Genomic DNA, 27,364 nt, shown 5'->3' with positions numbered 1-27,364 from the left:
CATATTTTACTCTGACGGCTTGGAATTTTATTTTAAGATATAGTCACATGTGACTACTTGCCTATTGTGTACATTTTCTGTCGTTCAACTAAGCTTTTCCTGTGTGAGCATGATTATGTTTACATTAAGGTGCCGTGTTTATAGAACATATAGAAATAAATACTAGTAACTGGTGACAGAATGCCACAAAACAGTGGAATCATCTTTTCGGTTTTATTGTGTGTATGCTTTTTTTTTAAGTTGCTGGGTTATGGCTTTTCAAGTAATGAAAGACTCATGTGATGCTAGAAATTAAAACTGAAATTTGAAAGTGTTTATTATTATCGATGATTAATCGGTAAGAGTATTTTATTCTACCTAGTTAGACCATACAGGTTCTTTGTAATAAGATTATACAAACTGTTAAACAACAAGGTCCTAGTGTAGCACAGGTGACTATATTTAATGTCCTGTGATAAACCGTAAAGGAAAAGAATATGAAAAGGAATATATGTGTATAACTGAGTCACTTGGCTGTACAGCAGAAATTAACAGCATTATAAATCAACTATACTTCAATAAAATTAAAAAAATAAAAAGATAGGTTGTATTTAAAAATTATTATACAAGCTGTTATTTGAAAAATTTTTACTTGGGACAGTAGAGAGGAACTGTGAGTATCTCTGTGAGAATGACAACCTACCTAGGACCTTCTGCTTCTGTGTCCCCAGAACAAGTTAATGAAACTACTTCAGCGGTTGCCAAACAGTGTTGTTAGAAGATTACATCGTGAAAGATACAAGAAACCTTCTTGGTTAACTCCTGTGCCTGATAGCCATAAGCTTACAGATCAAGATGTTACAGACTTTGTACAATGCATTATTCAGCCTGTCCTCTTGGCTATGTTTAGCAAAACTGGTAGTTTAGAAGCAGCCCAGGCTCTGCAGAACCTTGCACTCATGAGACCGGAGTTAGTAATACCCCCTGTACTTGAAAGGTAAGTGTAGATTCACATGTTTCCTTGAAGCCTCAGCTGTGTTCACTGTTACTCTGGTTATCTGTCTCTTCTACTCTTCAGCTTGGCTTTCTTTTCTTTTCTGTGGCTTGTTTTGCTATCTTGGTACTTATTCCTGTTTCTAGAGAGGAAACAAGATATTTTAACCTAATGATTGGTAACTTGATAAAGATTTATTGACGAGAAAAAATTGACATGAAATGAATATTTTGACTTATGTAAAATATTTTGACTTATGTGCTCATTTTAGTTATTGAAGTTTTTGCTCATAAATAAACCTCTGGCTGTTTTGTTTCACAAAATGTGAGTGTCACTAAATATTGAGAACATGGCAGTGACAATAATTCTGGATGTCTGCTTCTTAGGGTCAGTGATAGAGAAGAAAATTTGTTTAGCTTTATTATTTTCATGTATTGTATGTATAACTTTGTGTGAATTATTTCTACTGTGTCAATTTCATTGTATTCATTTTGTTTTGTATGTTGGAATAGTAACAAAAATAGTTCTCCATTTGCCCCATGGCTGACATAATACAAGCTTGGTGTGCTTCACAGGAGAGAGCCACTCTCAGTGGTCTTGAGTGTTCATGAGCAGATTGCTTAAGCTTTCTTTTATTCATTCTTTGCTGCCTGAACTTCAGGTTTAGGATTCTTCTCTAAATGGCTTTGTTAAAAGCAGAAGAATGTTAGATTTTGGAGCCCAGAGGAATCTAATGGCTTGAGTTTCCTAAGACTCAGATTTGTCCAAGGTCCTTACTGGCAGCATGCAGATGACAGCCTGTTTTCTGACTCACTGTTGAGAAAGGAAAATTGGTGACGTTTACTTGGCGAAGGGTATCCTACCAAAATGAGGCTCCATTATTTGTAATTGGAGTTGCTTGTGCTGTCTTGCCCTGTCTTCTTTGCCATAAATACTTAAGTTGGGCGTCACTATTCCAACCTCCTCTGTCTTTTTGTGTACATGTCTTAGGGCATTGAAACTTCGAGTGTGTCCAACTTAATTAGGAAATGGGATGAGAAAGTTAGGCAGTTTCTGCTCTATCTTCAGCCTTCACTCTTCATTGCCGCTTGGTCTCCACGTGGCAGCAGGAGCTCTTGGTCAGTGGCGAGTCCCCTGATTTTCTTTGGAGAGGAGAGACTTGCCTCAAGGGACGACTTCAGTTGTTTGCAGATTTAAAATTTTGAACTCTGAGGTGTTTTGGTATTCCTTTGCTTTCCCTTTGTTTTGCCTTATTTCATTGTTTTTCCAGGTGGTGAATTATGACTGGTGAGATAAATTTTTAGTTGAAGGAACAAAGCTTATAAATACAAATACGATTATCTGTCACGTTTTTCTTTAGTAGTTAATTTTTGGACAAATTTAATCTCAACCAAGATGCTAAATTGACAAAATTGACAATGCAATGATACTTTTTGAGACTTAGTTTTAATTTTGTCCTGTTTAGAAGTGGCTTGGCTAGCATTTTTTGTAGATTTTTTTTTTTTCTCTTTTAGAAAAACAGAAACCTTTTTTTTTTTTTTTTAACCACACCACATGCTTTGTGGGATCTTAGTTTCCTGACCAAAGATTGAATCTGGGCCACCAAGGCAATGAAAGCATCGAGTCCTAACCACTGGACTGCTAGGGAATCTCCAAGTTAAAGTCTTTTAAAAAGTAAAAAATTTTAGACACTTGATTTTACATCTCCTGAAGACATCTCTGCTAAAGCATTTTTGGCTTGTTTTATTCATCTTTTAAAATAAACATAGGTTTGGTTATATTTTTTAATTCTAGTTAGAAATCCTCCTTTTTTCCTACTTTATTTAGAAATTTCCTTATTATTTATTTACCTTTTCTATTAAGAAGAACTTAAACTGAGTGCATTTCGGACTTTTTTCCCTTGTAGGAGAGAGTCTCAAAAGTGAAATCACTGAACCATAGAGTGAGTGTTCTTAGTTCTTAAATACTGACTTAGTGATCAAAGATTGCATCTGTCTTAGTCCCCCTGTTTTATTCACTCTACTGTTAAGAATATTCTCTTCTGTTTTTGAGAAGTTATTTCCAACTTTAGAACACAATCCTTTTTTAAAGTATAAAATAGGAAACACTTGAACATTTTAGTAAGATTGTTTTTTCCTTTAAAAGGGAAGAGTGGAATAGTTGTGTGTTATTGCTGATTTCTAATAATCACTGATGATTAGATTAGATGCAGTCCTGTTGGAATGTGGGAACGGGTTAAGATGCTGAAAGAATACAGAAATCTACCAGCTAATATTATTTATACTGTGGAATCGGCATGAGGAACTGTGGTGAGATGTCAGGGAATTAGGGAAACATGTACCTTTCCTTTATTTCTGTGATTCTGTTAACCTTGAAAGCAAACGTTCACTCAGAATACTCTGCTAGCGGACAAACCTTTAATCCAAGATGCAGTTTATGAATTTAGTAAAATTGTTCAATGTGTTACATATGTTTATCTGTCATGGAAAATGTTTTTAATTCTGTTTTCAAACCGCAGAACATATCCTGCACTAGAGACTTTAACAGAACCCCACCAGCTCACAGCCACTCTAAGTTGTGTCATTGGAGTAGCCCGCAGTCTGGTGTCCGGGGGCAGGTGGTTTCCTGAAGGCCCAACACACATGCTACCTCTGCTGATGAGAGCGCTGCCGGGGGTGGACCCGAATGACTTCAGTAAATGCATGGTGAGCATGTTCGTGATTCTGTTTGCTGTGTAAGTGTTAATTGTGTAAGTGGATATCCTGTTACTTTTTCTTCAGATATTCTTTAGAACACAGTAAAGTGTAAAATTTCTCAATGGTAGCAGAATTATACCTGTAGATGCCCAAGCTTATATCCATGAACACTTAGTTGACCTATATCAGGTCTTCCTTAGGTTAGGTCATTTCCCGTAACTTAAATGCATTTATGATCATACAGTGTTTTAAACTTATTATAGATTTCCTCTTCTGTGTAAGCAGGTCCATTAAAAATGATAGCATATGATTATTTGTACTTCTCTTTGCACTGGTCACAAGGAGCATGATAAAAATTACTGGGTGTGAACTGCTAGATTCCCTTAATATACAAACCTGACTTACATATTGTTCATCTTCCCTCTTCCCTGGTCTCCAGCTTCTCCATTAGCATTTTCTATCTGCACTTAGTTAATATTACATTTTTGGTGGGAAGCCAAGTAACTTCTTAGTGACCAAAGGTTAGAGAACTTTGTGCTTAAATCTAATAAATAACTGTATGAAAATAAATTTAGTACAACTTCATTACTCAGTTAACAGCTAGTTAATTGTGAGGAACCTTAAAATGTTCAGTTCTAAGCAAAAAGCTTTCAGAAAAATTGTTGTGGTATTTCCCTCAGAATAATTTCTTTGGCACTTGATAGTAGCTTATGGTATATGTGTACTTTGGAATTAGAACTCTGTGTAATTAATGTTTGCTCTTTTGCGTCTTTCCATAGATCACATTCCAGTTTATAGCAACATTTTCCACCCTGGTGCCTTTAGTAGATTGTTCATCTGTACTGCAGGAAAGGAATGACCTCACAGAAGTAAGGATGCTTTCTGCTTGTAAAAAGATTGGTCAGCTGAGTTCTAATTCCTACTGTATATGAATAGTAATACTTGAAAGTTTAAAAGCAGCTTTGCAGAGGTGCTGACAAATTAAAATTACTGTTTTGTGACTAGAATGATATGAATGGAGGGCCAGGTCATCACTGGTAGGATAGTCTGCAGAGCACCCACCAAAGAGGGTGGGTGAAAATAGGCTATTCCAGTAAACAACTGAAATGAAATGGTGTATTTCAACTTTTTGTCTTGTTAAGCAAAAGGTGATGGCATTTTGTTTTTCCATTTTATGTTAGGAATAAATCTGTTGAGGAAATTAGCATCATTACTGTCTGGTTTTTTCAGAACTATTTTCTTTGTGACATGTATGTTATTACCTTACTTTTGGCATTTAGATGGTTAGCTAGTGAGATAATCCTTTATACATGCACAATCAGTTTGAAAACCGTTACTGATTTTTAAAATATGGCTGCCTGAACTTCTGTTTTTGGCCCTTACAAAATATGTTAATTACTACTTATTTTGGTTCCTGGGAAGTAGATGAGTTATTCTAAGTTGATAGGGGAATTTGGTGCTGTTTCTCACAGTGCTCAGTGTAATAATGTAGTATTAGACATATTTTGTAGACTATAGTTGAGTTTTATTCTGGGGGAAAAAATGAAAGCCTATTTGAAAATTTTCTGCACATTGACATATTACAGGTAGAGCGAGAACTTTGTTCTGCCACAGCTGAATTTGAGGATTTCGTCTTACAGTTTATGGACAGGTAAGCAAGTACCTCAGATCTATTTAATATCTGATATTATCTTTTAAATATCTGATATTATCTTTTAAATCTTTTAAATCTTTTAAATAGATCTATTTAATATCTGATAGATATTAAAAAATAACAATGTCCTGTCTCAGCAGACTGTAGCCTTGCTCTGCATTGCAACCTGTACTTAATTACTATGCAAGGGTGGTGCTTCTTCTGAGGTAACAAAGGGACAATTGATTTGTGAGCCATGTACAAATGAAATACCTATCATTTGCATTATCTTGACAATAGAGATTCATCTAATCAAATCAACCAAAAAAGTTAAGCCAGTTTTTAGTTGCTAAAATTTTATTTTCTTTGGGTTATTTAGATGCTTTGGACTCATAGAAAGTAGCACGTTGGAGCAAACAAGAGAAGAGACAGAGACTGAGAAAATGACTCACTTGGAGAGTTTGGTCGAATTAGGTCTGTCTTCTACGTTTAGTACAATCCTCACACAATGTTCCAAAGAAATATTTATGGTAAGAGTGCATTGCTGCAGAGAGCTAAATTCCAACTTGTATTTTTATTTGATGTTTTAAAAATTGAACTTCAGGTTACTTGTGTGCATATCACACCAGCTTCTCCTTCCTTTCCATCTGAAAATTTGAAAAAGATGAGGAATTCCTGGCAGTTGGATAGTTACGACTCCATGCTTCCGCTGCATGGAGCATGCGTTCAGTCCCCAGTGGGCAACTAAGATCCCACATGCTGTGTGGTATGGCCGAAATAATAACAATAAATATATGTTAAAAAAGGCATCTTCAAACAGAAACATAAAATTATGTATCCATCAGTTGATGAAAATGTAATGAGAGGCTTATGGGAACTTAATCCTGTGTTTCCACTAAGAACTTTGGTTCAGTATTTGCTAATTCAGTGCCCACAGCAATTTTGTAGAGCATAACTACTACACATAACAAGAGTTGACTGTGAAGAAACTTTATATATTTTTATTCCTTTTACTTTGTTTCCATTTCTGTTTGTTCTTTCTCCATCTGAGATTATCATTATACAGTGTTTGTCCTTGTTAAAAGCTAAACTGCCTTACAGCTGCATGAGATGTTTACTAAGATTATGTTAGTATAAAGAAGTTAACATAAATAATCTCTTATTTAACCAGAGTCTTCTGAAAGGAGTTGTTTATAATTTTCAGCCTTGTCAATCCATGTCTAGAGCTAATTCCTTCATTCAGTAATTAAAATTATCTAATTGTAAAATTAAGTAGAATGCTTCACATCATTTAGAGGAGAGAGAAATACTTACAGTTTGTAGTTGTCAGAATAACAAACTAAATATTAGATACTCCTCAATATTCCCTCTGTTTTAAATTGATCAGCAAGATAATTAAATTGCGTTTGCTTCCAGCAGCTTTAGTTTTGTGTTCAGCATTTCTATAGCAAATAAAATCTTGTGCCTCAAGTGTTTTGGTCACATTAGGGTCTTGTACAAAGGCTGTTCTATAGACCTGAATGTAATATTATTAAATCTTTATATATTCAGGTGGTTAAATTTTTCCTACTTGATTATTTTTTAGTATAGTCTGAGTAACATTTTCTTTCATGTTTAAAAAGATGTTTCATTTTTTAAAAAATGCTAGTTAGACATTTTCATTTTTACATTATCTTTTAATAGGTGGCCCTTCAGAAGGTTTTTAATTTTTCTATTTCACATATATTTGAAACAAGAGTCGCAGGACGCATGGTGGCAGACATGTGCCGTGCTGCAGTCAAGGTGAGTTGGGGTTTTTGGACCGATGAAGTAATGAATCAGTAGCCAGCAGTTTTATGTGGTTAATTATTTTAGACATGCTTGTCATTCTTAAAATACACATATTTCTTTCATACCTGCTTACAGCCCTTATTTGTCTCTGAAAATAGTGCTGGTGTGTACTTGTGACTGTTAAATATTTGTGCCTCTCAAAAAAAACTGACTTATACAAACAAATATGTTTTCAGTGCTGCCCAGAGGAATCTTTGAAGCTATTTGTTCCCCACTGCTGCGGTGTTATAACTCAGCTTACAATGAGTAAGTCTTAAGGTTATTATCTATATTTATGATTTTGGAACTTTTTCTTGGTGTCTACAACTCTACTGATGAAAACAGATTCTCTAAGCTGTGCGGTGTTTTAATTTTGCAGTTTGGGGTGAAATTGCTTAAAACAAGGTTATCATCCAGATTGACAGGTAGCTTAGAAATTTTACCCTATTAAATTAATGTTTTCATACATACAAGAACCATTCAGAGGTTGCCATAAAAATAAAAGGTATTTTGTGAGACGTGAAGGGGCAGGAGTCCTGGTTGGTGTGTTTATCTTTTGAAAATTGAGTTTCCACCTCCGCTGGAGCAGGCCCAGCTTAACAACGAAAGAATGAAAAGCTTCCTAAAACAGACTTTTCTCAGCTATTAGAAGTATTAAATATAAATATTTTTAAATGATGGATTTCATTGGATGTTGTTTTTTTTCCCCACTGATACTATTTTGCTGTTTTTAGATGATGATGTGTTAAATGAAGAAGAGCTAGATAAGGAGTTACTATGGAATCTTCAACTTTTGTCTGAGGTATTGTAAATCTGTGGAATAAGAAAATATTTCTGTGAAAATGTTGAGTTGCTCTGAGGATGTATCCTCTGTTTTTGAAAAATTGACTTTCAAACATGTAAAGTTAGAAAGACTTGAATCTGACTACAAAAAGCAGATAATCCCATTTTCTTGTTTTGAAAGGAGTATGATAATGGTTGACTACTTCATGCCTAATGTTTTTTACTCTAATGTGGATAACTCATTAATTGAAAAGTTTATCAGATTTAGCATCTTCCCCTTCCCCATATTTTAAATTTGGCCATCAATCAAACTTCAGTTTCCTGTACAATTTAGTTCAGGAACCAAAGAACAGAGAAATCCAATTAAGTTTTGTCTCTTCAGGGGGTACACTCTTGAAAAGGATGTTACTATGGCACTTAAGAGCCTAAACACAGAAAATGTGTTTTTGATGTTAAGAAAGATTCATTGTTAGAATATAATTAAAATGACAATCTTAAAATTAATTAAATCCATTTTAAGAAACATTGTCACTATTTTAGACAACTTTAGTAGCCAAACATAGACTTTAAATATTGATTCCTGATCTTCTAAACAGAGTATCTTCAAATGTTTTCTTCCTAGATTACTCGAGTGGATGGGAAGAAGTTGCTTCTTTATAGGGAGCAGCTTGTAAAGATTCTCCAAAGAACCCTACATTTAACCTGTAAGCAGGGTTACACTCTGTCTTGTAACCTTTTGCATCACCTTCTTCGTTCTACTACACTTATCTACCCTACCGAGTACTGCAGTGTGCCAGGCGGCTTTGACAAGCCTCCTTCTGAATACTTTCCTATCAAGGCAAGCATTTTCAATAATCTAGGATTCCAGAATATATTGGGTTATTTTTCTAAGGGATTCAAAGTGTGGGTTTTTCCCCTGTTGTGTACAAATGTGTTGCTTTTTAAAAAAAAAAAATTCTTTATTTTTAACATAGATTACTAAAACTATAATTAAAATGTTTTAAACTTGAAAAGTGAGATGTAACTTGAGGGCAGAGTGCAATAATAGCCTCACAGAAACTTACTGTGACTGTTTCAGTAAACTCACATTTGAGTGGCTCTTCAGGGAGGCCTTTTTTAGGAATGATAATGAAGGAATCATGTGATGTCTAATGTTTTTTTGGTGTGCATTTGTTGCCTTAGGTTTGGTTTGCTTATACATTTTCTTTTAAGCCTTTGAAATTATGTGTGTGTGTTTCCCCCCTCCCCCCACCTCAGCTTCTCAAATTGCTGGTTAAATGCTGTCTTGTAGGACTGGGGTAAACCAGGGGACTTGTGGAATTTGGGAATCCAGTGGCATGTTCCTTCTTCTGAAGAGGTGGCTTTCGCCTTCTATCTGTTGGACTCTTTCCTTCAGCCTGAGCTCATCAAACTCCAGCGTTGTGGGGATGGAGAACTCGAAATGTCTAGGTTAGTTTTCCTTTATAATCAGTTAGTGGTGTATAGTTGTGGACTAAAACATTCTTTTCACACTTCTCCCTCTCTCTGTGGCATATCAGATGTATTCATTTTCAAGGTGTGTTTTGGATGCCTCCCATAAATGTGATTAGAAAATCATTTAAGATGGTTTATAGTTTAGCAACAGAAAGTTTCTCATAATTAAAGATCTGAAATAGGAAAGCTCGGAGTTTTTTCTAGTTTGCTTTTAGTGCCTTCTGCTTAGCATTTTCACTTGTGCATATTTTGGGAAGTGTGTATGAATATGCCTGCTTTGTAAGGAAATGCCTGTTTTTCTAGATTCACTGTAGCTTTTACTGGCTCATTTCTTTTTAGACATTCATATTTTGGTATTACTATTACCTAGAGAAATATCCCTGCGATTTTTTTTTTTTTTTCTGTCCCAAAGAGCTTTAACAACAAACAGTTATTTGAGACTGCTTTATATATAGTAAGAAAATTAGTATGTATCAAATAACAAGAGATTTTTAATAAGCAAATCCACTAGGAATGGGCTTGGAAGAGGAAGAAGTATAGTTGACTTATGTCAGCTGTGTGTTACTCTGAACTGCTTTTTGGAGTAAATGTTTACCTAGTCTGTTTTAAAATTTTGGCCTTGCTGTATGGCTTGTGGGATCTTAGTTCCCTGACCAGGAATTGAACCTGGGCCCTCAGCAGTGAAAGTGCTGTGTCCTAACCTGGACCGCCAGAGCAGTCCCTGTCTTAAGTCACTTCAGTCGTGTCTAACTCTGTGCAACCCCATGGACTGTAGCCCTCCAGGCTTCTCTGTCCGTGGGGATTCTTCAGGCAGGAATACTGGAGTGGCTTGCCATGCCCTATTTCATCCATTTTAAAAGATAGACTGTAGTAGGGAATCTTCTATAATAGTTTTCCCTTTTGTTAATGGTTGTGATCTTTGGATAAACAGGGAATTAGATTCAGAATTGCTTCACAAAGGGCAAGCAGTTGTTGTTACTTGTGATTATTTAGATTATTTAAATGTAAGTAGGTCTGATATTATCAGTAAATATCTGTTTAATTATCTTGTACTATTAAGTGGGTAAACTGAAAATGTTCATCATTTTTATGGCTTAATTTTGTATATTCCCACTTGATAAAAAAGTTCTTGTACTTCACCTTAGACTCTGCAAGGCTTTTTGTTAAATAGAGATTTGGAGTCTTCTCAAATATGAAAATGGTTTTTATTTCTTCTAGAGATGATGTTCTGCAGAGTCTGACTATAGTCCACAACTGTTTAATTGGCTCAGGAAACCTCCTACCTCCATTGAAAGGAGAGCCGGTTACTAACTTGTAAGTAAAGATAACTATTTTATATATTTTGCTATTTTGCCATTTGGCATATATTTTAAGACTTAGTCACATAATGAGTCACTGGTTCTGTTATTGGTTTGTTTCTGTATAACTTTAACCTTTTTGTCAATGTTAGGCTAAAAATAACTGAGCACAGTTTAGGTCTATAAACTTTAGGGCTTTATTCAGGTTTTGCATATGGTACTAGGATCAAATAACTTCTAGTGATAATCAGTTATAAAATATCAACTTACAGCTATTAAGTCTGTTAGGTTACTGAGTTAATTGAGATAAATTCTTTTTTAAAAGAAAGAAAAGCACTTTTTTTTGTCTACCACTGGTAAGGATTTTGTAGCAAAAAACCTGGGGTAGTTTATTTTTAATAACAATTTGTTCTCTGTTTTTCATGGATGTTGAACCTTTGAGACCCACCAAGTTGCTTTTATTAATTTAAGTGCTTTTCAGAGTATTATTTTGAATGAATGCCTTGATTTAGCCCATTGTCAGTACTACCATTTAAGTTGAAAAAATTAAAATGAAATCAGCAATATCCAACTTGTAGGTCACTTACCAAGTATGTAGATGCTAGTCTCAGCATCCCATCTTAGATCATTTTCTCTGAACTCCAATATCTTATTGCTGAGAAAGTTACTGAAAATCACACAAAAATAAGGAAGGAACCCTTGCCTTCTGAGAAGAACACAAGGGGAGAATCATTTGTTGATTTTGCAACAAGAATCTTAAGCTTCAAGGAGGGGTTTTAAAATGGCTTGCTTGTCTTTCTGTTTCCTACATAGTTAGTCATTTGGAGTCATACTTTATTCATAATTCCCACTTATTTCACTTATCTAAAAACTGTTTCTAGGTACTGAACTTTTTAAATTACTCATTAGATTTAAGAGGGAGAAGGAGGGTCATTTCAGGTAAGGAAATCAATTTTAAGTTTGTCTAGAAATTTACTGAATTCTTTTAAAGAACTTTTGTTTTTTATCAAGCTTTATAGTTTGATATAAGAGCAACTTTACCAAAATTCACTTTTTCAAGAGATTCTAAACACTGTTTTAAAGTGAGAGACCTACAGAAATGGTTTTGATTTTCCTGATGCTCTTTAACAATATATAATATAGTGAGAACATAACTTAAGGCTAAGGCGTACCAAAAAGCTGCTTCACACGTCAATTGATTATATCAGTAAACTTAGTTCTGCTTAAACATGTGGAGAAGGGTGGTCCTTTAATTCAATAGTTTGTCAAAGAACAAAGGCATGTACCTTTTGTGTATGTAATTAGAGGACTCTTTAGTATTGAATGATGATTAGGATACATTTCTGAAGGGTCAGCTCAAGAGGCTTCGAGGTTTCGGTTGAAGTCCATATCAGCATAGAGCCAAGTACTCTATGTTAGTAAAAGGAAGCAAAGTCTTTATCCTCTCCGACTAATGTACGTCAGGACAAAAGTTCCATATATTTGGTTATTACAAAGCTAGTTAGATTTGTATATAATGAAATGCATTTTCAATAAGGACAACAGTGCCTAATTATAAAAAGTGTATTAAGACCCCCTTTACTGTACATTATAAGCTATAAAATTGACACGAGTATCCCTTTATAGGTTTTTTTCCAGGAAAGATAATTTAGACTTAAAAGTGTGGTGTTTAGGGACTTCCCAGATGATCCAGGGGTTAAGAATCTGCCTTCCAATTAAGGGGACATGGGATCCATCCTTGGCTGGGGAACCGAGATCACGCTTGCCACGGGGCTGCAGAACCCATGTTTCTTACCTAGAGAGCCTTCACGCCGCACCCAAGAGCTCTTGTGCCATAACTAAGACCCAACACAACCATGAATAAATAAATAAATATTTGTTCAACATGTTGTATTTTAGAATTTTCACTTAGAGTAAAAATTTAACGTAATAAAATATAATGAAGTAATACAAAATTACGTTAATATAAATATGTTTATATATATTTTAATGTTTTGATTTTAAATATAAAATGTTTTCTTGTATATTTAATAGCACATAGTAATGAAATAAAATATAAAACAAGGAAAACTTCAGTCATTTTAATCCTTGAACGATACACATATTTAGGGTTCTTTGTAGTTACATACCCTACTCAGGGTCATGATTATACAAAGGACAGTCAGAGATGAATGAGCATTTCTTTGCCTTTGAATTGTAAGAAAAGAGAGTTTGTAAAGTCTTCCCTGGGCTTGAATTAGTTTGTAACAGAATTCTTTTTTTTTTTAAACCAACTTCTAACTGGGATCACCTTCGTCTGAAATTTTAATTTATTTTGGCAATGTGTGAGTTTTTACATTGACTTTATATAACATTTCACCTTTTTTTTGCAGATAGTAAGATAGTTTTCACCAAAGTATAATAAAACAAAGTTGGCCTTTTAAATTTCTAAAACGCTTATCGTAGTACAGTCAATAATTATTAAAATCTCTTCAGTGTAAATTGATTTGAAAGAGCTAATCAAATAGTGTCAGTTGATGGTGCATTGTTGTGATGGTAAATCATACTGCCTAGTGTGAAGGAAGAAGATCTGCAGCATAATTCTTGGAGATGATCAGTAGCAGGTCAGTTGGAAACTAGGAGATGAAAAGAACTCTCTATTTTGGACATGAGTTACTCCAAAGGAGATAGAATAAAATGTACCTAGTTGGGGAGAAAAGGAAACACGTAACGGTGACCAGTGCTTTAGTGTAATGCCTGAGATGTCTGAGGAAGTCACTCCTGTTAATGTCAAGAGTGACTGTGGTAATTGGCTGTGCTATTGTAGGACATAATGCATTTTCTGAAATACCAGACCAATTTTTGGAAGCACCTAGCACCTTAGTTCTTTTTTAAAAAAAATTAACCTTACATTTTTTTTTTTTTTTTTACATAAATCTCAGGTAAAATATTCTAGCTGCTTTAATTATTTTTTGTCAGATCACTTATTATTAAGTTTGTCTTGCACATGTATTAGTAGTATTAGTCTGCTGGCAAATAAAAAACCATGAGTTTAGTTCTGAATTTTCCTGTAAGGAACTCTTAGTTCCTGATAAAGTATATGGGATGGTCTCAAAACCCCATTGTTGAGGGAAATAGCTACCACATGTGAAAAACAATTTTCTGTGCTGTGTAATTATAGAGACTGAAAAAAAAAAAATGAAAAGCTTAGATGAGATGAGTTGATTGTCCTAAGTATTAATTACATACCTAATGGTATCTCCATTGTACTTTTTGGCCTTTTGCATTATAAGGTTACTAAGTATCTTGTACATACTATAAATTTTACTGTTTCAAAGGATGGATGAAATAAGGGCCTTTGAGGGTAATTAAGAGTAAATTATTTTAGTTCAGTGTGAAATTTTAACAGTTTTGTCAGATACCAAGGTTACTGAATTAATCTTAAAATGTGACCTCTCTATTTTGCTCTTGGAACCTTTAGTTAATGATGTCATAGAAATACCTGTGATATAATTTATACTCATAGTTCTGCCTTTAAAGGTGTGGAAATTGGATTATGTCTTTTCAGGGTCATATAGGAATTTTGGACACTTGCCTTTAATCCTCAAATCGTCATTAATTTCTCCTTTTGCAGTCCATTCTTTTAGACTCTTTTAGGTCTAACCAGCTATCGCAGGACGCAAAAAACTAACATCTGTAAAAACAGGGTTACTCAAGGTAGAGGAGTCATCATTTTTCATCTCAAATATTTCTTCTTTACTTTGTGCCCCCTTTTCTCTGATAGATCTGTTAAGTCATTCTTAGTTAAATCATTCTTAGGATCTCAGCTTTTACTAACTTTTTACTGGAAAGAAAAAAATTCATACTTAAGGTCTAAGAGTTGAGACCATTTCATGAATATGTGAAAGGATGTGTTGTTATGCGCTGAGGGGCAGGGCTAGCTAACCTCTCTTGGCACCTCCAGGAAACTACCCAGCTCTGCTGGGGGAGCTGCACACAGAAAAGGAAACAGTTACTACTCCACGGTGAGTAACCCTGTTTTCTCCTTATTTCACCTTCTGACTGTTTTCATTGATTTTTAAAAATTTGTGTGTCAGACATGGAAGTAGTTCTTAGGCTCCGAGTTCATTTTAAACCTAGCGGTATGTAAGGTTCTCTTTACTTGGCAAACCGTTTCACATGGTAGAGCAAGAGCCAGCCTTTCATTTGTGTTTATAGCTATTGCCGGTGCCCAGGATTGAACAGGATAACAGAACACAGAAATAGGTCAGTTGTCTGTTGTGAAACACTTGTTACCTTGAGGGGAAAAAAAAGATCTGTTAGGGGCTTGGCTTTTATACCTTTTATGTTTGTTTTCATTTGGGAGGGGAGGGATTTGGGGAAGGGTAAGCTGTTCTTCCACTTACAGACAGGAAGAATTATTGTTTGCAGTTCTGTGACAGTTCAGCTAGCTTCCATTTGCGTATTTGGTTTGTATTGTATATTTTGTTTTTATGTTATTGGTCATTTCTTCCTTTTTCATCATCCTTTCTTTCCCACCAGTGATTATTTTGATAGTTCTACTCTAATCAGATCTAAAGATTGTCATCCTGTGGTACAAATAACATCGTTGTAGAAAACTTTGTTTTTTAAGTGGTGCAAATGTTAAACACATTTTGTTACAAATTAGGTGGCTTGGTGGTACTGTGTAGTTGCTGTGAACCTGATTTAACTTGATTATTATTGTATAGTTACTATTATTTATAATACGCTGTGTTGAGTTTGTCAGAATTTTATATTACTGTTTGTAAAAATGAACCAATGAATGAGTAGAATGAATTTCACTTGAGGTGGAGGAGTCATGGTATTTGATTTAAATTATATGTATTGTTACTACAGTATTTAGTCAGAATGCAGATCTATAATTGTTGATGGCACTTTAAATCTACTTGGCAAAGATTATGTACATAACTAAAAGTTACAAGAGCAGTTTTAAGTATGGGAGAGTACAGCCCAGCACACATAGACTTAAAATGTAGTAGCCACAAAGAGATACGAGTCTTATGAGTAATGGAGAGAGATTTCTTTTAGAAAATTCTTCTTTTAAAGAAAGATCAGAAGAAATATTTAATATAAATATTTGTACTGAGAAACATTCAGTGTCAAAGTTGTCAGTACAGTTTAATTAATTTGTTAAATAAGAGATCAATTAAAGCTGAATCTTAGATAAATAAGCATAAAAGAAACTTGAGATGGATAAAAACAGATGAAGCTGAAATATATGTCTAAACAGATGCCTTCTATGCACTTGAGATATGTAAGATGTGTTTTAATTCAGGTTTTAAAAGTAAAAGCTGAAGCCATTTTAATTTAAATAAACTACTTAAATATTTTAAAATCCCATACAGGTTGATATGTTTCTAAATAATTGTTTAATAAGTGATAATATTTTCAATTTTCTGATAGGGAAACAGTTCAGAGTGACACATGGATTTTTACAATTAGCATTGGGACCCTTAGATGAGACTTGTTTTTAAATATGGTTACAGTATAATTCGGAGAAGGCAATGGCAACCCACTCCAGTACTCTTGCCTTGAAAATCCTATGGACAGAGGAGCCTGGTAGGTTGTAGTCCAGGGGGTTGCGAAGAGTCGGACACGACTGAGCTACTTCACTTTCACTATGCACGTTCATGCATTGGAGAAGAAAATAGCAACCCACTCCAGTGTTCTTGACTGGAGAATCCCAGGGACGGGAGAGCCTGGTGGACTGCCGTCTATGGGGTCGCACAGAGTCGGACACGACTGAAGCGACTTAGCAGCAGCAGCAGCAGCAGTCTAATTGGCAGTAGTAGAATCAGAAAGGCATATTAAAAAAATATTTCAGATTCCTAACTGATAGCCTTTTGTTTGGTTGTGTGTTTGATACAGTACAAAAATTTTCAGGATAGTTTATTATAGAGATTGCTTTTTAAAAACTCATTTGTTAAGAGTAGTTTTGTGACAATAATTAGAATGCATGCTTGGTTCAATATTATGTGGTACTAGGCATGGGGTGGGCAAGGTACAGTTGTATTACGTTTATTAGCAGCAAGGAGGAGACCTGTGTTCTCCTGTGATAGCTTGTGACAAGTACTTCCCTTGCTCTGTGGGGTTGGGGATTAACAGTTTTATGCCTAATGCTTGTTATTCTTTGAGCACAGCCTTTTCTCTTTCTTGGTGAAATCTAATTTCAGTAAAGATATTGAACTCCCCTTGAAGTTCACTGTGAAAGAATCTGATCTTATTTTTTACTGACTAGACTCTATGCATATATATTTTTCAATCATACACATTTTTACAGAATGTTCAAGTTTGCATGCTGTTGCCAAAAGCTGAAACTTTATGGAGTGAAAACAAGATTTTAAGAAGAATTTGAATTTGAACTTGAAATTCTCTGAAAAGCAAATTAACATTTTATATTAAGAAATATTACCATTCTTTGTTTATATTCTGTAGATTTAGTTTTGAAACTTGAGACAGTACTATTGCCGTCCTAGGCGCTACATCATAGCAAGGAACATAGTTAAATAATTGGGTTTTAGTAATCTTAATGTTATTTACCCATTTAGATAAATCCCAGAATCCATAGCAACCAATTATTAGGATAGAGATAACTTAGCTCAACTTAAAAAAAAAAAATACAGTATCGGCGGGGGGTGTTGATTTAAAAATAGTGTTTTTCTTCTTTACAAGTAGTAGTTCATGAATTACAAGCAATAATTATAAAACCTCTATTTATTACTAATTAGGCCTATATAGGATATGCTTATCTCATATTTCCTTGGCAATTTGCTCCTTTCTTCCTTTTCCTAGAAAGTATTAAAATCTTTGTTTATAAAAAGTTATTGAATTGAATCATATTTTGAAATAAAATGTTTTTCATTAAAGAAAATTTATATTTCAGATATAAAAATTCATATTCCCCAGTAGAATCTGTCCTTAGGTACCTAAAATGTGACTTTGAATGTAGTATTTTTACATCTGAACATCTTCAGAAGTAGTGATATTTTATTGCAGATGTTAGGAGAGATCACTTTAGCTGGTTGTAAGAGGAAGAGTAATGATTATCTAAAGAAGCTTGTCTGCTGTATATTTTACAGTAAAATTTGATGGTGATTTTTTTGGTGTTTATTTTAACCATTATTATAACATTGAAAGTTTACTTTTTCTTGTATAAATGTTTATCATCAGTCTTAAGCTTTTACACTTGTATATTGAATATCAGTGTTATGTTCATTTGGGCAGTGAATCCCCCCAAAAGTCATTATATTTAATTAACATTTTTTTGAAGATGAATAATACTGTATTTACTGAAACAGATAGACCATTAGTCTTCAGAAGGCTAGAGTAAAGAATTGAAGTGTTGAAGATGAGAGATCTGTGTTAAAGATGATCATCTAAACATTCTAGCAATGACATTTTTCCCTTTAAACCTCCTTTTTGGTATTGTTAATAAATACAGGCATTCTTGTCTTTATACAGGGTACCAAGTATGGTGTCTTTGGAAGAGACAAAGTTATATACTGGACTTGAATATGGTATGTGAATCCTAATCTGAGTAAATCTGTGTGGATTATTTTTATCAGTTACTTTATAAGAGTTAAGATGGGATAATTCTGTAGTTACAACTTTTCTAGTCTCTATGTAAAATGAATATTAATTACACAATATTATCTTTGCTTTTTCTGGAGAAAGTGGGAAATTATTATATAAAGAATAGCCATTAAAGGATAGATGCTTTCTATGTGCAAAGGGAGACTTCCATATATTGTAATGCTCACTTATGGTTAGAATTGTTATTTTATACTTGAGCTAAACCCTTATATATTCGATTTATGCAAAACATTTAGCATTAATTTAATGTTCTGAATCTAACATTAATAAATTTAACACTTCCTTATTGCTGGATTAACATTGGAGTTCATTGCATATATTAATTAATGTAATTTTTGTTTGTTTGATTTGGGTCACCACAGCTGATTAAAGAATCTTATGCATTTTTGGTCCGTAATTAGTGACTAGAGCCTCTGAAATATTGGCAGAGACAGTTTTGTCTCCCTCCTCCTTGCCTGCCTAATAATAAAGGTTTATAAGCAGGTTCTTATAACTGTGCAGGTTTTGAAAGATATTCTGTATCATGCCAAGCTACTAACCAACTGTGATAAAGACAGACCCATTTAAAAAAAATTTTTTTTATTGGAGATATAGTTGTAATTAATTTACAGTGTTGTATTAATTGGAAGTGTACAGCAAAGTGAATCTGTTACACATATGTATCTACTTTTTTTAGATTCTTTTCCATGACCCATTTATTTTCTTCCTGGATACATTATCTCTTCTTGACATAACTGTTAGTATAAACTTGAAAGCTCTGGGCTGCATTCAGTGTGTGTAAAATGCCTTTTCTCATTTTTTAAAAATAGATCTATCCAGAGAGAACTACCGAGAAACAATTGCTAGGGTCATAAGGAAACTTCTTAGTAAGTACATACATGTATTTATTTTTTTTTACTAAGTATTTAGAAATTTTATAGCATATGTGCTTTTACTTAACCATTTAAAAATTATAAATGGTGAGAATATCAGGTGGTGGGTTTTTTTTTCCCCCGTTCTTTTTTAGTATATCAGGAGTCCTATGGTAATTTAAAATATTTTAACAAAAATTCTTTTCCTCCTATTATAGACCACATACTTAATAATTCAGAAGATGATACCAAGTCCTTATTTCTTATCATAAAGGTACAATTGTTATTTACACAGTTGCATGGTTATTAATATGACCAGATTTGATGTGACAACTCATTAAATATAAAATCTGAAATTGTTTGGCACAGATTATTGGAGACCTTTTGCAGTTCCAAGGATCTCACAAGCATGAATTTGACTCTCGTTGGAAAAGCTTTAACCTAGTAAAGAAATCAATGGAAAATCGGGTCAGTATTTTCACTTAAAACTCAGAATTTATTTTAAAGGTATATAATACTGATATAACCATCTAATTTAGCATTTGTTCAGCATACAGAGGAAGTTTCCCTGTACGTAAAAATAGTAGATTTTCAAATACTATATCCTGGTATAATCAAAAGGATCCTGGAAATAAATATACTTTACTGGAACCTCTTCTGTCAATTTCCGTGCTAGTCTCCGAACTCTCAATGGCAATTTGGAGTATGATAACTTGGCAACTGCATTCTCACTATCATATAAGAGCCTAAAGGGATGAAAAGTAGGAATTGTCCATAGGCATGAATTTAAAGCATTGTGTTTTATTTAATCTTAATTGGTTCTCCAGGAGAGATCAATATAAGATTTCCTGGAAGCACGGAAGAAAGAATAACTTAAATCAACCATTTGATGATCATAGCACAGTTCTTCATTGGGAGACTTTTTTTGGAAATTGAGACTGTAAAGGTTTACGAGTTTGTTGTTTAGGCATGGGGTACTTCTTATTTTAAACAAAGAGATTGACATGGGGAAAGGCAGGGAGATGTACCAACATGGCATGCCTTAGGGAACACTAGTTGTAGGTAAGAGTGGCAGGAGGTAAACTAGGTCAGTTCTAGTTTTGTCCCAAGAATGTGCTCCAGTTTTACATTCAGCAGTGGGGAAGTCATTAAAAGTTCTTGAGTAGATCTGATGTGAATATTGAAAGGATCAATATTAAATTCAGTGGATTTTAAAAAGCTCTGCCACTGCTGTAAGAATAAGCAGTAGGCAAACAAGCCTGGAAGTCAAGAGGCTTTAGTAATAGTTCAGATGGGAAAGCATAGCCTGTGCTAGGGTGGAGTTAAGGGGACTTGAAAACGAAAGAATTGGCAGGGGCTTGATAACCAATCAGTATCACAGTAATCCAAGCCTTTGCCCCAACCAGTAACGCTGAAGAAGCTGAAGTTGAACGGTTCTGTGAAGACCTACAAGACCTTTTAGAACTAACACCCAAAAAAGATGTCCTTTTCATTATAGGGGACTGGAATGCAAAAGTAGGAAGTCAAGAAACACCTGGAGTAACAGGCAAATTTGGCCTTGGAATACGGAATGAAGCAGGGCAAAGACTAATAGAGTTTTGCCAAGAAAATGCACTGGTCATAGCAAACACCCCCTTCCAACAACACAAGAGAAGACTACACATGGACATCACCAGATGGTCAACACCAAAATCAGATTGATTATATTCTTTGCAGCCAAAGATGGAAAAGCTCTATATAGTCAACAAAAACAACACCGGGAGCTGACTGTGGCTCAGATCATGAACTCCTTATTGCCAAATTCAGACTGAAATTGAAGAAAGTAGGGAAAACCACTAGACCATTCAGATATGACCTGAATCAAATCCCTTATGATTATACAGTGGAAGTGAGAAATAGATTTAAGGGCCTAGATCTGATAGATAGAGTGCCTGATGAACTATGGACGGAGGTTCATGACATTGTACAGGAGACAGGGATCAAGACCATCCCCATGGAAAAGAAATGCAAAAAAGCAAAATGGCTGTCTAGGGAGGCCTTACAAATAGCTGTGAAAAGAAGAGAAGCAAAAAGCAAAGGAGAAAAGGAAAGATATAAACATCTGAATGCAGAGTTCCAAAGAATAGCAAGGAGAGGTAAGAAAGCCTTCTTCAGCCATCAATGCAAAGAAATAGAGGAAAACAACAGAATGGGAAAGACTAGAGATCTCATCAAGAAAATTAGAGATACCAAGGGAACATTTCATGCAAAGATGGGCTCGATAAAGGACAGAAATGGTATGGACCTAACAGAAGCAGAAGATATTAAGAAGAGGTGGCAAGAATACACAGAAGAACTGTACAAAAAAGATCTTCACAACCAAGATAATCACAGTGTGATCACTGACCTAGAGCCAGACATCCTGGAATGTGAAGTCAAGTGGGCCTTAGAAAGCATCACTACGCTGGTGCACTGGGATGACTCAGAAGGATGGGATGGGGAGCGAGGTGGGAGGGGCATTCAGGATTGGGAACACGTGTACACCCGTGGTGGATTCATGTTGATGTATGGCAAAACCAATACAATATTGTAGAGTAATTAGCCTATAATTAAAATAAATAAATTTAAATTAAAAAAAGAAAAAGCATCACTACGAACAAAGCTAGTGTAGGTGATGGAATTCCAGTTGAGCTATTTCAAATCCTGAAAGATGATGCTGTGAAAGTGCTGCACTCAATATGCCAGCAAATTTAGAAAACTAAGCAGTGGCCACAGGACTGGAAAAGGTCAGTTTTCATTCCAGTCCCAAGGAAAGGCAATGCCAAAGATGCTCAAACTACTGCACAATTGCACTCATCTCACACGCTAGTAAAGTAATGCTGAAAATTCTCCAAGCCAGGCTTCAGCAACACGTGAACCATGAAATTCCAGATATTCAAGCTGGTTTTAGAAAAGGCAGAGGAACCAGAGATCAAATTGCCAATATCCACTGGATCATGGAAAAAGGAAGAGAGTTCCAGAAAAACATCTATTTCTGCTTTATTGACTATGCCAAAGGCTTTGACTGTGTGGATCAGAATAAACTGTGGGAAATTGTGAAAGAGATGGAAATATCAGACCACCTGACCTGCCTCTTGAGAAACCTGTATGCAGGTCAGGAAGCAACAGTTAGAACAGGACATGGAACAACAGACTGGTTCCAAATAGGAAAAGGAATACGTCAAAGCTGTATATTGTCACCCGGCCTATTTAACTTATATGCAGAGTACATCATGAGAAACGCTGGGCTGGAAAAAGCACAAGCTGGAATCAAGATTGCTGGGAGAAATATCAATAACCTCAGATACGCAGATGACACCACCCTTATGGCAGAAAGTGAAGAGGAACTAAAAAGCCTCTTGATGAAAGTGAAAGAGGAGAGTGAAAAAGTTGGCTTAAAGCTCAACATTCAGAAAATGAAGATCATGGTATCTGGTCCCATCACTTCATGGGAAATAGATGGGGAAACAGTGGAAACAGTGTCAGACTTTATTTTTCTGGGCTCCAAAATCACTGCAGATGGTGACTACAGCCATGAAATTAAAAGACGCTTACTCCTTGGAGGAAAAGTTATGACCAACCTAGATAGCATATTGAAAAGCAGAGACATGACTTTGCCAACAAAGGTCCATCTAGTCAAGGCTATGGTTTTTCCTGTGGTCATGTATGGATGTGAGAGTTGGACTGTGAAGAAAGCTGAGTGCCAAAGAATTGATGCTTTTGAACTGTGGTGTTGGAGAAGACTCTTGAGAGTCCCTCGGACTGCAAGGAGATCCAACCAGTCCATTCTGAAGGAGATCAGTCCTGGGATTTCATTGGAAGGAATGATGCTAAAGCTGAAAAGTCCAGTACTTTGGCCACCTCATGTGAAGAGTTGACTCATTGGAAAAGACTCTGATGCTGGGAGGGATTGAGGGCAGGAGGAGAAGGGGACGACAGAGGATGAGATGGCTGGATGGCATCACCGGCTCGATGAACTTGAGTCTGAGTGAACTCTGGGAGTTGGTGATGGACAGGGAGGCCTGGCGTGCTGCAATTTATGGGGTCGCAAAGAGTTGGACACAACTGAGCGACTGAACTGAACTGAACTAATAACCAATGAGATAAAGAGGAATCTGGGTTCCAGACTTCTTCCTTTAGTGACTGGGTAGAAGATTGAGGGTAGGGGAAAATTTTAAAGATAATTTTTACAAAAGTAAAGGATGTTATATTCCATAGTAAACATATACAATTACCCAGAAAGGCTATTTATAAATGTAATAGAGTCAACTTTTTTTAGGGGCTGGTGTTGTATTTATAGTGTTAGTATTGTATTTGGGTGAATAAAGACCAGCTGCACTGCTCTCCCACACATGGATTTGTTAATAAATCATCAGAAAAAGTGAGTGTTGGATGAGCTATTTAAAGGGAATATTCCTATAATTAGCCATAAAATTAATAATATATTTTTAAATATGTCTCATATTATTTTAGTATAAGTGAAATACCTACAAAATACTGCCCACAAGCCCTTCCTGTACCTTCTTTGAGCTAATTTTTTGTTAAGGGATTCAGAGGACCCCATTGTTGAGGCATTCATGGAAGATGTTGAAGTGTTTGCTACTCTTTTTTTCAGCTCCATGGGAAAAAACAACATATCAGAGCACTATTGATTGACAGAGTAATGTTGCAGCATGAGGTAAATAGCTTTTTCAAATCAAGATACCTTTTGCGGGGAGGGGCATGCCTTGCATGCGGCTTGTGAGACCTCAGTTTACCAGCTAGGGATTCAACCTGAGCCACAGCAGTGAAAACCTGGAATGCTAACCACTAGGCCACCAAGGAACTCACCATGATGACTTTTTTTAAATGACAGTTTTTTCAGATACATATTTAATTATTGGTGTTATGTCATAATTAAATGAACTTTTACTAAAAACTCTGAGATTTGATTTACACTGGTCTCTTTTTTAGCTGCGAACACTAACTGTTGAGGGTTGCGAATACAAAAAGATACATCAAGAGATGATTAGAGATCTTCTTCGTTTATCTACAAGTTCATACAGTCAGGTAAGGCTAGTCCACACACTCTGGGCCTGTCCCCCTCTTACCCATTTTGTAACACTCCATCTAAAGTATCCCCATTTTAAGGAAGGGATAGTTAGGGAGTTTGGGAATGTCATGTGTACACTGCTGTGTTTAAAATGGATAACCAACAAGGACCTACTGTAAAAGACGTGGAACTCTGCTCAGTGTTAGGTGGCAGAACGGATGGGAGGGAAGTTTTGGAGGGGAATGGATACATGTACGTGTATGGCTGAGTGCCTTTGCTGTCTACCTAAAACTGTCACAGCACTGTTAATCAGCTACACTCTAATATAGAATAAAAAGTTTTTTTAAAAAATTAAGTATCCCCATTTTAACAAGGGGATTTAAATAATTTATTAGCACCAAAAGTTTGTTTTAAATTACAAATATATTCAAATTAGTTTTGCTTCTCTTTTTAGAATAACATTTATTTTTGCTGTTTATAATTGCTTCTCAAATTTTTTTTTGAAAAATATAACTAAGGTAGATAATGCTAATGTAGCTAGTGTAATGTTGATACCACTTAAATCATATTATGAATACCAGCCTTTGAAGACCATATAATTCTTCCATGCCATTATGCCCGAGTTTAGGAAGCTGATACCATGTGAATTGTGGGGTGCATCCTTTTAGGTAGCATAGGACCAAAAATTCATAAGAGATTTATAAATAGCCAGTGAGTCTGTAAATTAGGAAACCAGTCTAACCCAGAGATTTTGCCTGAAGTATTATTTTTAAAAGTTTGAAAAATGTACAGTGTATTGCTTTTTACTATAATGAGCTGTTGTTCATTACATTTAGTAATGTAATTTAGTTCATTTAGTTCATGGGTTATGAATTTATACTGAATCTTTTGTTTGGGTTCAAAATATGTGGCCTATACCTAAGGTTTGCATTAAAAAGTTTAAGTTGTTTTGTGTTTTGGAAAGTCTTTGATTTTCCTCATGTAGACACAAAAGACAGTCTGACTTTTCTCATTAAGAATAACTCAGAATAAAAAGTTTAATAGTCTGCTGATTATGTTACTGAACAAATGCATATCAGTTCCATTCAGTCTCTCTTTTACCAAAAATGATTGAATGAGTGTAACTTAAACTTTGGATGTAGTTGGTGGTACTTTGCTTTCCTTCTGATAAAAAGATGATTATTTACTCATTTTTGTTATGTGCTTTGGTATATTTTTCTGTTATTACAACAGCATGTAAATTACTACTGCTTTGTTTTAAACATTCATATGGAATTTTTTTTGTCGTTTTTCTGCCATTTAATAAGCGTCTGTTCATTACTCTTTCTTTAGGTCAGAAATAAGGCCCAGCAAACATTTTTTGCTGCCTTGGGAGCGTATAACTTCTGTTGCAGAGATATCATTCCCTTGGTTTTGGGGTTCTTACGACCTGATAGACAAGATGTCACTCAACAGCAGTTCAAGGTACAGTGTTTTTGTTTTTACTGCAAAATTTTTCAGCTGTGGAGAAAAGTTGAAAGAATTTCACAGTGATGGAATTGCTGACCCCCAAGGCAGGTATCTAATTCAAGATGGTTATAGACAGTCTAACTCACTGGGTGATATGTTGTTGAGAGCAGTTTAAATGGACAAAATCAGACAGGTCAAGTAAGATTAAAATTGGAAACTGTGAAATCAGTAAAATCGAAGTTACAGTGACCTTATAAGAACCTTAAAGAGGATTAGAGTCCAAGGTGGTTAAGAAGCCAGATTGGAATTGTGAATGTTCAGGAAATAAAATGATTTGATCCTAATGTCTCTTTTTATTAAAATGCATGCATACTTAGTCACGTCTAACTCTTTGCGACCGTATAGAGTGTAATCCGCTAGGCTCCTCCGTCCATGGTATTTCTCAGGCAAGAATATTTAGAGTGGGTTGCCATTTCCTCCTCAAGGGAATCTTCCCAACCCAGGGATTGAACCTGCATCTCCTGTGTATCCAGCATTGCAGGCAGTCTTTGCTCGCTGAGCCTTTGAGGACATCGTCACTAAAATAGGGTACCTTAAAAAGAGGAATCTACTGTCATCAGAATCATTTTGATTAATTGAACTCCTATTTGTTGTTGTTCAGTCACTCAGTTGTGTCTGACTGTGACGCCACGAACTGCAGCACTCAGGCTTCCCTGTCCTTCACCTTCTCCCAGAGCTTCTCATGCTCATGTCCTTTGAGTCAGTGATGCCACCCAACTATCTCATCCTCTGTCATCCCCTTCTTCTGTCTTCCATCTTTCCCAGCATCAGGATCTCTTCTAATGAATTGGCTCTATGCATCAGATGGCCAAATTATTGGAGCTTCAGCTTCAGCATCAGTCCTTCCAATGAATATTTAAGATTGATTTCCTTTAGAATTGACTGCTTTAATCTCCTTGCAGCCCAAGGAACTCAAGAGTCTTCTCCAGCACCACAGTTCAAAAGCATCAATTCTTTGGCAGCCAACTCTCAGATCCATGCATCACTACTGGAAAATAATATCTTTGACTATATGGACCTTATTAGTATTAATAAAAAGTATGCAGTATAATTAAGTAACCTAATTTTTATATAATTAGGGAGATCTTTGGCAACCAGATTTAACTACTGTTTTTTTAAGTACTTCAGGCATTATACCCTAAAATGCAAAGAGTGGCAGATTTCACAGCCTTTATAAATGTAGTAGCAGAGAATTAGAATGGAAGCTAATAAAAGCAAATCTTTACATTTCTATACTAATAGCCGTTCTTTGAGCTAACCATCTGTTAAATGACTTAGAGAAAATATTAATGGATTGCACTTAAGTAACATGTTAAATGTGTGAACCTGTTTTACTAACCAATACCAAGCATTTAAATAATCAGTGTTGAGTAGATGTGAAAACCACATGTAGGTTTGTTGGCTACAACTAAACCATGCCTTAGTTTTCAACTTCATTTTTCCCTGCAGGGTGCCTTGTATTGTCTCCTTGGAAATCACAGTGGTGTATGCTTGGCAAACCTTCATGATTGGGACTGTATTGTACAGACTTGGCCAGCAATTGTTTCTTCTGGGCTTAGCCAAGCAATGTCCCTGGAAAAGCCATCGATAGTGAGGCTGTTTGATGATCTTGCAGAAAAGATTCATCGGCAATATGAAACAATTGGCTTGGACTTCACAGTAAGCAAAATCATTT

At 35.3% G+C, this 27,364-nt stretch overlaps 1 protein-coding gene across 2 annotated transcripts in view; it reads left to right on the top strand.

Annotated features, from left to right (window-relative positions):
* The window catches only part of PSME4 (proteasome activator subunit 4), a 100,235-nt gene that overhangs the window by 43,117 nt on the left and 29,754 nt on the right, over positions 1-27,364 (top strand). For both annotated transcript variants that reach the window (NM_001205952.1, XM_059891311.1), the window contains 19 exons: positions 711-976; positions 3,492-3,678; positions 4,449-4,538; positions 5,256-5,320; positions 5,682-5,832; positions 6,986-7,084; positions 7,309-7,378; positions 7,846-7,913; positions 8,517-8,732; positions 9,186-9,343; positions 10,586-10,681; positions 18,148-18,203; positions 19,089-19,145; positions 19,349-19,404; positions 19,500-19,598; positions 23,764-23,826; positions 24,102-24,197; positions 25,513-25,644; positions 27,139-27,348. In NM_001205952.1, the coding sequence (NP_001192881.1) occupies positions 711-976; positions 3,492-3,678; positions 4,449-4,538; positions 5,256-5,320; positions 5,682-5,832; positions 6,986-7,084; positions 7,309-7,378; positions 7,846-7,913; positions 8,517-8,732; positions 9,186-9,343; positions 10,586-10,681; positions 18,148-18,203; positions 19,089-19,145; positions 19,349-19,404; positions 19,500-19,598; positions 23,764-23,826; positions 24,102-24,197; positions 25,513-25,644; positions 27,139-27,348 (2,235 nt within the window). The remainder of the gene's footprint in view (positions 1-710; positions 977-3,491; positions 3,679-4,448; positions 4,539-5,255; positions 5,321-5,681; positions 5,833-6,985; positions 7,085-7,308; positions 7,379-7,845; positions 7,914-8,516; positions 8,733-9,185; positions 9,344-10,585; positions 10,682-18,147; positions 18,204-19,088; positions 19,146-19,348; positions 19,405-19,499; positions 19,599-23,763; positions 23,827-24,101; positions 24,198-25,512; positions 25,645-27,138; positions 27,349-27,364) is intronic.

This window comes from Bos taurus, chromosome 11 (genome assembly GCF_002263795.3).
Source record: "Bos taurus isolate L1 Dominette 01449 registration number 42190680 breed Hereford chromosome 11, ARS-UCD2.0, whole genome shotgun sequence".
NCBI lineage: Eukaryota > Metazoa > Chordata > Mammalia > Artiodactyla > Bovidae > Bos > Bos taurus.
This window is presented reverse-complemented; position numbering and strand designations above follow the sequence as displayed.